This window comes from Lissotriton vulgaris, chromosome 10 (assembly GCF_964263255.1).
Source record: "Lissotriton vulgaris chromosome 10, aLisVul1.2, whole genome shotgun sequence".
In the NCBI taxonomy this organism is placed as follows: domain Eukaryota; kingdom Metazoa; phylum Chordata; class Amphibia; order Caudata; family Salamandridae; genus Lissotriton; species Lissotriton vulgaris.
The window spans coordinates 791149455-791162227 of record NC_141698.1 but is presented as its reverse complement, the minus strand read 5'-3'; the positions used below and the strand labels follow the sequence as shown (position 1 = coordinate 791162227).

General features: G+C 43.9%; 1 protein-coding gene across 1 annotated transcript in view; it reads right to left on the bottom strand.

Annotated features, from left to right (window-relative positions):
- RAPGEF5 (Rap guanine nucleotide exchange factor 5) overlaps nt 1–12773 on the bottom strand; it is a 997318-nt gene that overhangs the window by 30812 nt on the left and 953733 nt on the right. Inside the window, exon 24 of the mRNA XM_086941717.1 lies at nt 10824–10888. Within this exon, the coding sequence (XP_086797843.1) occupies nt 10824–10888 (65 nt within the window). The remainder of the gene's footprint in view (nt 1–10823; nt 10889–12773) is intronic.

Sequence of the window (12773 nt, the reverse complement as noted above, 5' to 3'; positions counted from 1 at the left end):
ATAACAGAAGTAAAAGGGCCAGTCACCATGGGAGGTTACAAATGAAGACAAGGTGGTACTAAGGAGGGCCTAACATGCCTACTAAGGAATCAGAAGCCAGCCTTTACAAAGGACAATGAAACAAGCCAATGACGAATATGGGCAGAGAGTGTGCAGGGCTTCTATTCCATACTCCATTACAACACATCTCGCAGAGTAGTGCATGTGCACTGCCTCTAGGCTCGACCTAAAAAGCAGGCTAAACTGCAACAGGTGAATAAATCGGTACTAACATTGAACAAACTGTTTACCAGCAAGCAGTGGAACAATAAAAAGCTTTCTTAATCTTTTGCAAAAAATGTCAAATATAGTTAAGTGCAAAATGCCCTGACATGAGTAGTTGTCACAACAACAAGGAATACAGGTAGCACAATAAGAACTTCCATGTGGAACTGCAAACCGATGATGTATTAAATTTAATCTAAAAGAAATGAAAAGGAACTGATTTTTTTTGTGTTATAAATTTTTTATTGATATTTTGAGAACATTTCATCATAAATACAAAAGGAACTGATGTTAATCGGATATGTTGTATAAGAAGTAAGGTTCAATTGTAAGGGTGGTCTGCAATGGAAAAAATAAATGCTCTTACAGATGATTTATCTTTGGCCAACAATGCCCTCTTCCTGTCCCTCCAGGCCACAATAGCTCTTTTGGTCCGAGTGAAATTCTCCTGGACTAGTGACTCTGGATGATTAACAAAATCAGGACGTCCTGACTTAATAAAACAATACTTCATGTAACGAATCCAGTGAGTACTTGTGGCTTGATCAAGGGCCAAATAATCAATAAATAATCAATTTAACTGTTTAGCTGTGCAACCCCACACAGATACCCAGAGGAGGAAGGACCGCAACATCAACATATCCTCTAAAATGTCTTTAACCAATTCCTCGTGAATATTAAAGGAAGATGTCTTCATTGGAAGGGAGAGAAGGTCTCTTAGAAACTTATTCTCAACCACTTGCAGGCTAGACACATTGGTATACCCCCCAAACTGACTGCCAGAGGCAGCTACGGAAATACACTTTACTCTGCAAATATAAAACAAACCTTTGACATGTTCCAGCCTGCCAAGGAGCAAAATTAGACACCGAAACAGTGCATCTAACAAAACACACAGGTAGGAAAAAGCAGAAACATGGCTGAGAGTATTGCCTTTAATGCAGTAAGTTCTTTGTTTTGGTTGTATTTGGGCCTATAACCATAATGGGACTTTAAGTCAAGTCTTTCTGTGAATTCAATGAAGCATTTAAGCAAAACCTCTAGACCCAAAGCAGTATGTGAGATAAGAACTGCATCACTAGCAAGGACACTGTTAGCGCCTCTACAGTAAAAGTTGGAATGTATCCCTCCAAAGAGATTTCAAAGTCGGAGGCCAGGGTAGAAACCAGGTTGTATTTAGTTAGGGATGTATTCTTAAAATAACCCTCAGAAGTGTGCAAAAAACACAAAGAGTCACTAGCTATTTCATCTGGTAGACTAAAACACCAGTCAGGCACGGGTGAGGATAACATGACTGTTAGACCTGGCACCTTGGCGTGGGTCACCCTTCCATTTTTGCTGTTGCCTCATGTGTTTTTGCTGGTGTTAGATGCATTGGGCACTGTGCCACTGCTGTCCAGTGCCACAGTGCAAGTGCTCCCTATTGTAAATTGCTGTATGGGTTAATGATTCCAAGATTGGCTGGTTTGGTTTACCTGTCAGACCCTGGTACTGTGCACCAGGAGTGCCCCGGGCTGGTAATCCAAATGCTGCTAGTGGGTTTGCAGCGCTGGTTGTGCCACCCACAGAAGCAGCTTGTAAAAAGTGTGTCTAAGGCCTGCAATTGCAGAGCCTGTGTGCAGTCTGGTAATGCCATGCTGACTGGGCATGTGCAACCACATGCCAGTCCATAAACCTTCCCTTTTCTACATATCAGACACCCCTATGGAAGGTCCAAGGGCAGGGTGCATTGTAAGTATAAGGTAGGACATGCCCTGGTGTGTGTGGCATGTCCTAATAGTGAATAACAGCCATTTTCGTTTTTCACTATCGCAAGGCTACCTGTTCTCCATAGGCCAGAATGGGCAGTTAGATTATTAAATTTTATAATCCTAACCTGACTCAGGAAACATGGTAGAAATTCGAGTTTAGTATGCCTGAACTCAGAATGATGAAATACATCTTTTAGTGAAGTTGATTTTAATATTCAGTGTTTTAAAATACCACTTTTAGAAAGGAGGTATTTTCTTGTCTTAACTATCCAACCCTGCCTCTGCTAGGTTATGTATTCCTTGTCTGGAGTTTGAGTGACAGGGGCTGGGAGATTGCAGGAGACTGGGCGAGTCAGCCCAGTGATGAATAGGGAGATCTGCATCTAGATGGGAGGGAGGAGTTGCACCTGGGACCTGAATAGGGATGTGCCTTCCCTCCACAATGCTGGCTCCACCTCCTGTGGTGCGTCTGATGTGTCTGCCCTGCACTGTGAAAGGAAAGAAGGAGTCATGTCAACAGAGTGCTCCATGGCTGTGCCTTCCCTCCACAATACTGGCTCCACCTCCTATAGGGCGTCTGATGTTTCTGCCCTGCACTGTGAAAGGAAAGAAGGAGTCATGTCAACAGAGTGCTCCAGGACTGAACAGAACTGGTTTGGACTAGGCAAAGGCCTCTCTGCCTTCAGAGAACAAAGAGAAAAGTAGTATAAAAGAGGGGTCCCAAACCCCAGAGAATTAGATCACTTTTGGACATCAAGAAGAAACCTTTGCTAAGGAGAGGAACCGAAGAAACTGAGGAGAGACTATCCCTAAGCTGAAGTGCTTCTTGGGGGATTGGCCTTCAGTGGTTGCCTAACTGCCAAAGAAAACTCCCCAGGAGTTCTACGGAAGTGCCTTCTGCTGTTTTGGACCTTCTGAGGGACTGTGTCTCGCAAGGAGCTGGAAGCGTCTCGCAACATCAAAGAAGTGTGTCGCCATCGCAGCCGCTGCCATCGCATCGAGGATGTCGCCACTGTAGCTGTCGCATTGCACCGCATCACGAGAAGCGCCTCGCATAATCGAAGAAGCGTGTCGCAGCCGCTGCCGTTGCATCACTGAACAAGGGTGTCGCCGCTGTAGCTGTCGCATTGCACCGCAGAAGCGCCTCGAATCCATGGAAAAGCATGCTGGCGTCGGAGCTGCTGTGGTTGCATCACGGAAAAAGGGTGTCGCCGCTGCAGCTGTTGCATCGAGCGGAAGCGTCTTGCATCGTCAGAAAAAAGTGACGCCGCCAAAGCCGCTGTCGTCGCATCACGGAACAAGGGTGTCGCTGCTGCAGCTGACGCATCGAGTGGAGACTCCTCGCAACATCAGAGAAGCGTTCCGCATCAAGAAGAAAACAACGTCTTTATTTCTTTGCACCAAAATTTTATCGCATCGTGGCGTTGCTCGCCACATCGCCCCGTAAATGCGGTAAGGAATCAATGCATCACCATCTTTGCAACACATTCGTTGCCCTGCGTGTCGCATCTTAAGGTACATTGACTCAAAGTGTCGCATTTTAAGATCTAAAAGAGAACTAAACTAATTCTACCATTTTAAGTACGGTATTGTGGATTTTTGTAATTTATGGTCGTGTTAAATCTATATAAAGAATACTTATTTTTAATATAAAACCTGAGTGGCGTCCATCTGTAGTGTTGTCACTGGATTACTGTATGTGTTCACAAATGCTTTACACACTGCCTCTTAGATAAGCCTGTCTGATCGTTGCAAGCTACTAAGGGGGTGAACAAGGGTTATTTTAGGAGTGTACCCGCTTACTCGGACTAGAGGCAAGGGTCCCTATTTGTCACAAGTACCTACCTGTGCCAACTAGAGACCCCCAAATCTAACAATGACTATTCTCAATGCAAACTTTGGGCAGAGAACTAAAAAAAACTTTTAGAGATGTTGCACTACTGGAGGTACCCGCCTCCTTGAATACGGCAACTGTCCGAAGCTGCTGGAAACATGCAATGGTTACACCACTCTTGTAAAAGCCCACCTTGGACCCCAATGTTTCGTCAAACTATCGTCCTATCTCTCTGTTGCCTATTTTTTCCAAAGTTCTGGAGAGACATATCCACATGCATCTATCTCAATATGTGGTGCTTAACAATTTCCTACATCCCTCTCAGTCTGGCTTTCGCCCAGGATTCTCTACGGAGACCACTCTTTTAGGTGTGACAGAAAATCTACGTTTACATCTGGATCAAGGGGAAACTGCTGCACTGATACTGCTCAATCTCAGTGCAGCATTCGATACTATATCACACGGTATACTCATCAGATCCCTCACACACCTTGGTATTGGTGGCAGGGCTTTGGATTGGCTCTCGTCTTTTTTGAAAGACCCGACTTTCCAAATTGTTTCTCACCTTTCCACTTCTAAAGTTTTTCTATCCCCAGACGGTGTACCCCAGGGTTCCATTCTTAGTCCTCTTTTGTTTCATCTTTATGTTACTCCCTTAGCTCATATTGCTCAAAGGGCCGGTCTTAATTTATTTACTTATGCGGACGATTCACAGATTGTTTTTTCCCTATCCCAAACTGACCCTGCCCTACCTTCTCCCCTGAAAATCGGACTTAGTGACATAGCAGACTGGATGAATAGGAACTTCCTTAAATTAAATAGTGGGAAGACGGAGGTTTTGGTCTTTGGCAATAAACCTGATCTTTGGAGTCCGAGTCATTGGCCTTCAGCTATGGAAGCACTGCCAGTTCCATCTGCATCTGTACGTAATCTTGGAGTGATTATTGATAGGGGGCTATCTATGAGGGACCAAGCCAACAGAGTGTCTGCCACCTGCTTTACCATCTTACGGTGGCTTGGAAAACATTTTTGGATGCTCCCCTCGGACACTCAGAGATCCGTGGTTGACGCCTTGGTGACCTCCAGATTGGACTATGGCAACGTACTCTATATGGGGTCCACCAAGGCGGTCACCCGCCGTCTCCAATTGGTTCAAAATGCGGCCGCGCGACTCCTTTGTGGATGTCGTAAATCAGACCACATTACAGAACGCCTGAGTGAACTTCATTGGCTCCGTGTGGAAAGCCGTATAAAGTTCAAGGCGCTATGCTACATGCACAAGATTAAGATGGGTGTGGCTCCCCTCTATCTTCAGTCACTTGTTAAGCCCTATTCTCCTTCCCGCTTGCTCCGTTCTTCCTCTCAACACTTATTCTGTGCTCTTAAGTATAGGTTGTCCAGCAGGAACTGGAAAAGAGGAAAAACATTCATAAAAAAGTTGGTAGATGTATCACTAGTCTCCTTTAAACAGACCACATTGAAATTAGCCACAAAGTCACAAAATATCTGAATGGTCTCTTTTTCTAGCAAGACTAGCAATATTCTAGCTAAGGAAAGAAACAATGCCCAGCTCCGCCTGATTTAACATGGGGCCACTATCACAAACAGACAGACCGTTAGTTTCAGTAGTCAGGAGTCAAACCAGTATCAGATAAGGAAATCAAGGGGGCAAAGCGGTTAGCAGTACGAACAGTGACCTCTCGAAGAAATAGTGGACAGCAGCTTAGGGGGCAACAGAGAAGGATGGGACAGCAGATACATTAGACCTATTTTTACAGAAAAAGGATGGTTTGTAAAAGAAACCAAAAGGAATGACTGTAACACCACTGGGTGGGTTCTTTCTGGATGACAATATCGATAACAGAAAATCAGCCAAATGTGGGTTGTTAAAATTGACCACTACACAGTCAGCACCCAATGTCTTAGGCTGCGGGCAAAACCAGGAAACGCCTTATGCCAGAATAATGTCCCTGAACAAAGACAAGGTATAACCTAAGCTTTTGTGCAACCAGTTGACCATTTATTTTTGAGCTGACAATAAGACTCTTCGATATTAGATGCCAGTACAGGGACGTTAGTCAAATCAATGTCATACAGTGTTGCGGCTGGAGAGAGTTCAAGATGGGAAATTGCAGCAGAATCACCAGAGGGATAGGACAGTAAACAAACAAGAGGGCTTGGATGAGATGCCTTCACTGTAGTTCATGCTGACCGAGTCTGAACTATTGGGACTTCAAGCTATTGGTTCTCGGCTCTAGGGTCTACAACAGAATGACATAAGGGATGCATCAGCAGTGCACCAAAGAGCTGGGATCAATAATGATTGGAGGCACGCCCTGAAGAAGGTGTGACCCGCAGCCGGGTGAGACACCGAAACGCGCATCGGCGCTAGAGTTGATTTTAGTTTCCTTGTTTCCTTGTTCTCATCTGTCTTTTTGAAAAGAAATTGGATGACCAACTGTATGACCAACTGATCATGGGATCCTCTGATGCTGTTATGTATTCTATCCAATGATACCTTTGAATTTTTGTATCCCCCCATTTTACGGGAGGGTTTTGTAATAATTTTATATATATTAAAATGTCGTTTTGTTGTCTAGTGAATGTTGCATTGGCAGTATGTAAGAGTCTGTTTGGGTATGTGTCTGGTTCATGTTGACTGAGAGGTCGTGTGTGTGTGACATAGGATGCGCTTGGACTTTTTATATTTATTTTATCATGTTTTTTACCATTTTGATAAAAGAAAATAAATACATTTGATTTTTCAGCATATTATGTTGTCTATACCATAATTTGGAAGGCCAGGAGAGTTGGGCTGTCTTTATTTTTCAATGACTGTGTTGCACCACACCTATCAGGATACAGGCGGAGGGATTTCCTTTTTGATTATTCTGGCCGAGAATGACCCAGCTGAGGTGATATACAAGCTCCAGCTTATGGAATGGGAAGTGATATTGAGTTTCCCCCTGCCTAGAATTTACAGCAGCGGAGGAGCCACGCCTTTTTTTTGCATTTGCCACACCTTTCCTTGACATAGTGAGTTAGCGCCTCCATGTTGGTCTTCAAGTCAGCACCAGCTTCTTCAGTCTTTGAAAGTTTGCACTCAATAGCAGAGATTGAGAGCCTGACCAGGTATTCCAGATTCAAAGATAAAAGAGTCACTAACTTATCCATGGTGTAGTTAAAGGATTCACTGGGCAGTGGACGGGCCAGAATACCACAAGGTGAAGAGTGGCAGTCTGCCTTTAGCACGGGCCTCATACTAGGTTTTTTCATTTTAGATTCCCACTGTTTTTTTTTTAACTTTGGCACCACCTGCACCACTAACTGCCATATCATTTGGAGAAGCCATGGATTGGCCATCGTTAAGGGTCACCGTGGCTGTCTGGGCACCAACTCCTGGCCTCTCTCTATAAACCGCCTCCTCTATGGGCGAGGCTATGGGCTGGCCAAGGGCCTGTTGACCAATCTAAAGGGCAACCTCCACTGCGTTCATTTCTTCTGGGATGGCCCCAAATGCAGAAGTGAGCAGTGTCATGATATCAGTCTACTGCAAGGGAGTTTGGCAGCACCAACTGTAATAGATAGTTTACACTTGCCCATGGTTTCTAGTAAGCACAGCACTCAGTGTAAATGTAATGACCACCTGAACTCCGCTGACCACACGGCAGGGCCTCATCCACTATCCTCAGCAAGCACTTCCAGCCCCAGCCACTGGACTTGAGTTTTGATAAAACAGAAAGGAAGAGGATTTACCATAATCCAAGCAGTTCAATGGATTCAAGAAGTCTTGGGGCCAGAAGGGAAGGCCCAGCTTGGCCTCGACTGGCTGCGGTGTCACTGGGGACTAGAAGCGCTTTTACCGCATTGCAGCAGCTGTGCCCCTTCATTTCAAAGTGTACAATCCTGGGGATTGTAGTCCCACGCTAGGAGCAGCCGAGAAAGCAAAGTGCGAGAGATTAGGCATCCAGTGCCGCGGGGGCTAAAAGCACTTCTAGCTCATTGCAGCAGCTGTGCCCCTCCTCCTTAAAGTGTAGAATCCTGGGGGATGAAACCCACCCCAGGAGCACTCTGTTCAAATTAGATTAAGTACGTCATTTTCCTTTAACAGCTACGCCACCTTTGCATTTCCTTCACTAACTATGGAAGAAAATACAGGGGAAGAGCAAATTAGATGGAACAATGCGTGGCGCTGCAGGGTGCCAGATGAGAGACTCAATATTACTGCCTCAAAGAATACAAAAGAGGACTGTCTGCTTGAGATAGCAGTGGGCTGCCCGTGCAAGGAAATGCATTTCCCACAAATAGCTTTATAGAGATGAGAGGTGAAATAAATTGCGTGGTGAATGAACAATGAAAGATGATCAATGTGGTGTGATTCATTATACTTTTGCTCGGGCTCCATGAGCCTAGTCAGTCTCTGCACAATCTTAGGTCCTAATTAATGTTTCTCCTTGGCAACTGTCCCCATTTCGAGGCCTCTGTAACCTACTGTTCAGTTTTCCATACATTTGACACATACAATAAAAGAATCTATAGACAGCACAATGGCCTACCCTTTCATTGTAGAGTGAGGTTAGAGACCATTCAAGGCAGCGACGCTCCTGAGCAATGGCCTTTCTCTACCATATACTATAAAAATGTGTTTTTATCTGTTTCCTAGGCATATCTAGGTTTATAAAACACGTGAAATGGACCGATCGCCCCCATTGTTCATGATGTTAATACTGGGACACTGCCAAGCAAGTTCCAGTTGACCAGTTATAAATGGCTCTGCAGAATACAAGAACCAGCACAAGTTTTTGGACACCTGCTATTTCTTCTCATGCTGTAATGATGGCCAGAATGACACAGCAATGACCTCCTACATTCAAAGTAATGGTCTGGACAGAGATTGCAGGGGAGAAGTGAGGACAATGGGGAACAACCTTTATAATGCAACTTTTAGCACGCAGTGCTATTACAAATCAGACTTTAAAACGAAAACCATTACAACGCATTGCGCTGGGGGGCGCTCTAGGATAGGGAATAGTTTTAATTTACTATCCAACACCTTCCCTAGTGTCCACGGGGACTGGTGTTGGAATAGTAAATTAAACTCTTCACTATCCAGCACCCCCCAGTGTAATGCGTTGTAATGGAATGCGTTTTAAAACTTGCGTTGTTACAGCATGCGTGGTAAAAGCATGCGTTGTAACAACGTACATCCTGCCATAGCAAAAGTCTCATGAGTCATGCAGAAATATGCAGGGTGCCAGACTAGCTACAGCAGGGAGGCCAGTACCGCCTCCGAAGGATGCTCAATCGACTGGACATTGGGCGCCTTCGGTATCCTGGGGAAAGGTGGGGGGTGAACCCTAGCTTAAAACTGTCCTCTCCTTGGCAAAGAGAATGTCATGAAATCCGCCTTTGAAAGGTTGTGTAGATTATGATCTTGTCACCAACTTAGTTACTATATCAGTTTTTATGCTGCTCATTTGGTATGAATATGGAGCCCTTGTCAAAACCTTTCTTTTTAATGGTCTGCATAATTTTTCTCAAAGTGGAGCTTATCGTATCCGCTTTGCTTGTGTAGGTATAAAGTACCCAGTTGTCCCTTTTGGTAAGGTTTGCCTGCAATGCCTGTAAGCAACCAAAACAGTAGGCACGTTCATGATAGAATTGTCTCCAAATCACCTTGAATGACAACAAACCTATTATATGCATTTACACCACATGTTCTCACAGCCACCACAGCGTGAAATACCATAGGGTGACAATATGCCGCTCTATAACAAACCGTACATGGCCAGAATAAGGGCTAGTTTACTTGGCAGGAAGAGGTCAATAAACACTTATATCGCTTTTACTCTTGCACAGAATGGACATGATCCCTGGTGCTACATAAACACCTAAAAACAAAGACACCAGAATCTAGTCTAACATAAACTCAGTTCACGTAGGAAACACAGATGCTCTAACACAAAAAGCACCAGGCCAGCTAATGGTAGGTGCATGGTTTGCATGTACTAAATAACATTACATATTATCTAATATTCAAAATCATTTAAGAAGCATTGTCAAAGCCAATAGGTGTGAATTACAATGGCCAGCCAGAGGGCTATTGTCTTTGCCTACGGCTGTGTTCAAATGGGCTTATTTTTGTAATACCTTTCCCATTTCATAAGGCCGATGCATTGTCAAAGCCAAGTATCAGCCATCTGTGCCCAATAAAGAATATTAAATTATGCCAAAAACATGAATTTAAACGCGCTATGATGGGCATCAATCAAAGCCGTGACAGTGCTGGACAATAAGCAGCGAAGCTCCTGCAGCTATTGTGTAGGAATTTGCCGGGCTCTTGCAACAACAACCAAAAAAGTTAAACAAATTCAACAATAATTTATTTTAAAAAGGACATATTGGCTCCAGACCGTAGCTCTTTAGGGGAAAACTTTAAAGGCAGATGTTCAAATTGTGCACAGGGAAAATGCATTCCCTCACAGTGAGAAGAGACATTGACTGAAGTAGACAGCCCATGCTGTAAGCTGCCGGGAAAGGAAAAAAATGCGAATGACATTTTATCAGACCGATGGATGAAAAATGCTGACTCATGTGCCATTCTTAATAGAACAAGAGCTAAATCTATCTCAGAGGCCAAACCTAAAAATATATCCAGTAGAAGCACTTTGTATCAAATAAACTGGAATTTTCCTGGTAGATGTTTATTTTTACAGATGAGCAATTGGTCTCAAGCTAGCTTGGAAGTTACAGTCCAATAAATGCCGGAATGTACTCAAACACGAAAGAGGCTGATGGTCTCACGTTTAATATCAATACAAACATTATGGGTCGTTAACCAATATACATTTAAAGAACATGGTTTAGATAAACATGAACTATCAAACATAATGATAGTATATACCCGCTTCTACAGTAGAACAACATGAAATGATCCAACAGAGATTCGTCATGAACATAGAGAAACTACTTACCAACTTTTCAAAGTTTACAAGATTATCCAGAAATGTTTTATTTCCTTCGTGGATGAAAGTTACATCTAAAAATAAAGAGAAACGCAAGTTGTTGCTGTGAACAGAAAACATAGCCATACCTTGATACAGTTATTTCCTTAGTTAAACTGATTCTTAGTTTTCACAATTGAAAAGGTCTTCCAGAAAAAGGATATGGATTCTATGGTGTATTTAAACGCTCTTAGAAAAGTAATTGAATGATCATCTTTTTGTGCACTCATTCACTAGTTCAGTTTGCATGTTTATTAAGCAGAAAACTGCCATGAGGCATCACCAGTCCACATTCTCCACTAAATTGTCAGAGAGGTTAGGAGGTAGAGTGTAGGAGGAGCCTACGCTGACCCCAGGGACCATAAAAGAGCACATTTGCAGGTAGATATGCACATTTGTTCAAATAATTGTACAGAATTTTCTTGCAAATCAAAAGAAACATAAGAACAAGAATCAGAGTAGTAATACGCATGGTAAAGATGTGAGCAGTGTATTGTGGACCTAGGTGCTGATGAACAGGATCCCACAGGCTTCCTGGCATACAGCATTGAGAACTTCAACAAGTGGATCACCAATGGGGATGCACCACTCTGACCCCCATGAAATAAAGCAACATAGCAACAACCAGAACACAAGTCAGCTGGTATACAGAAGACCTCAAAATGACCAAGCACCAATACAAATAACTGGAAAGGAAATGGAGAACAGGCAAAGGGGAAATGGAAAAATATGCCTTCAAAGGCTCCCAGACGAGGTACCATCAGCTCGTCTGAGAAATCAAGAGTAAGCCCTAGTCAAACGAATAAACACCAGCTCCAACAGCAGCAAAGAAATATTTGCAATCAAAGACTTAACCAAACTAGGCATGGGCGGAAAATCCGTTCCGCTCGCGGATTTTGCGGATTTTCGGGAAATCCGCAATCCGCGAGATTTGCGAATTTCCCGCAAAATCCGCAAATCCGCGAGCAGCGGATTTTGCTCGCACTGCTCGCACTGTTCGCGTGAGTTCGCGCCCCGCGAATAAGTGCAAAATTGCAGAAATACGATCTTAGCAAAACTGAAAGTAACTACTTACCAGGTTCAAAAGTTCAGGCTCATCATTAGTAGCCATTTCCTGGAGTGCTTCCTGAGGGGCCCCTCCAGAGTTCAGTTGCCAGTTGAAACTATTATGTGACCCTGCTCTGAACCTCAGAATAGTTACACATATGCCACAAAGGTCCTGAATTACAGCTAAGGGAGACAAGCAGGAGCCAGGCTGGAAGTTAAAATCCATTAATCAGCCCCTAATTCATTATTGTCAGTTGGGGCAGGGCAGGTGTTGTAACTAATTTTGCAACAATGAAAGCACTTAGCAAGTGCAAAAGATCACTAATCAGGGCGCACTAAGGAAGCAGGTGCCAGCTAAAAAAATATTCTGTGACACATGAATCAGCCCCAAATTAATTCAGGTCACTTGAGGCAGGGAAGGTGTGCTTTGCTTTGCCGAAAATAATGTACACTGGACAACCAGAGGGTGTGGTGATGAAACAGAGGGTGGCATGGGTGGGCCAGAGGGTGGCATGAGTAGTCAGAGAGTGGCAGTGGTGACAGAGAGTGGCAGTGATGAAGAAGAGTGTCCCAAACAGGCTGGACACGTAGAAACAACAAGTTCGCGAAACTTGCGACCCGACAGGTAAGTTCGCAATTTGCGAAAGTGTACAAAACCCTCGCGAACTGGCAGAAACACGGGCGAACACAAAAAAAAAAAAAATCCGCAAATTCGCGGGAATTCGCGGATTTTGCGGATTGCGAATCCGCAAATCCGCAAAATTCGCGAACGCGAGATCCGCAAAATTCGCTCATGCTTAAACCAAACCCAGAGCTGTTACCAGAAACCTCAGCCCATCACAAATTCTGTGTAATGACCTCTCAAACTTCCTT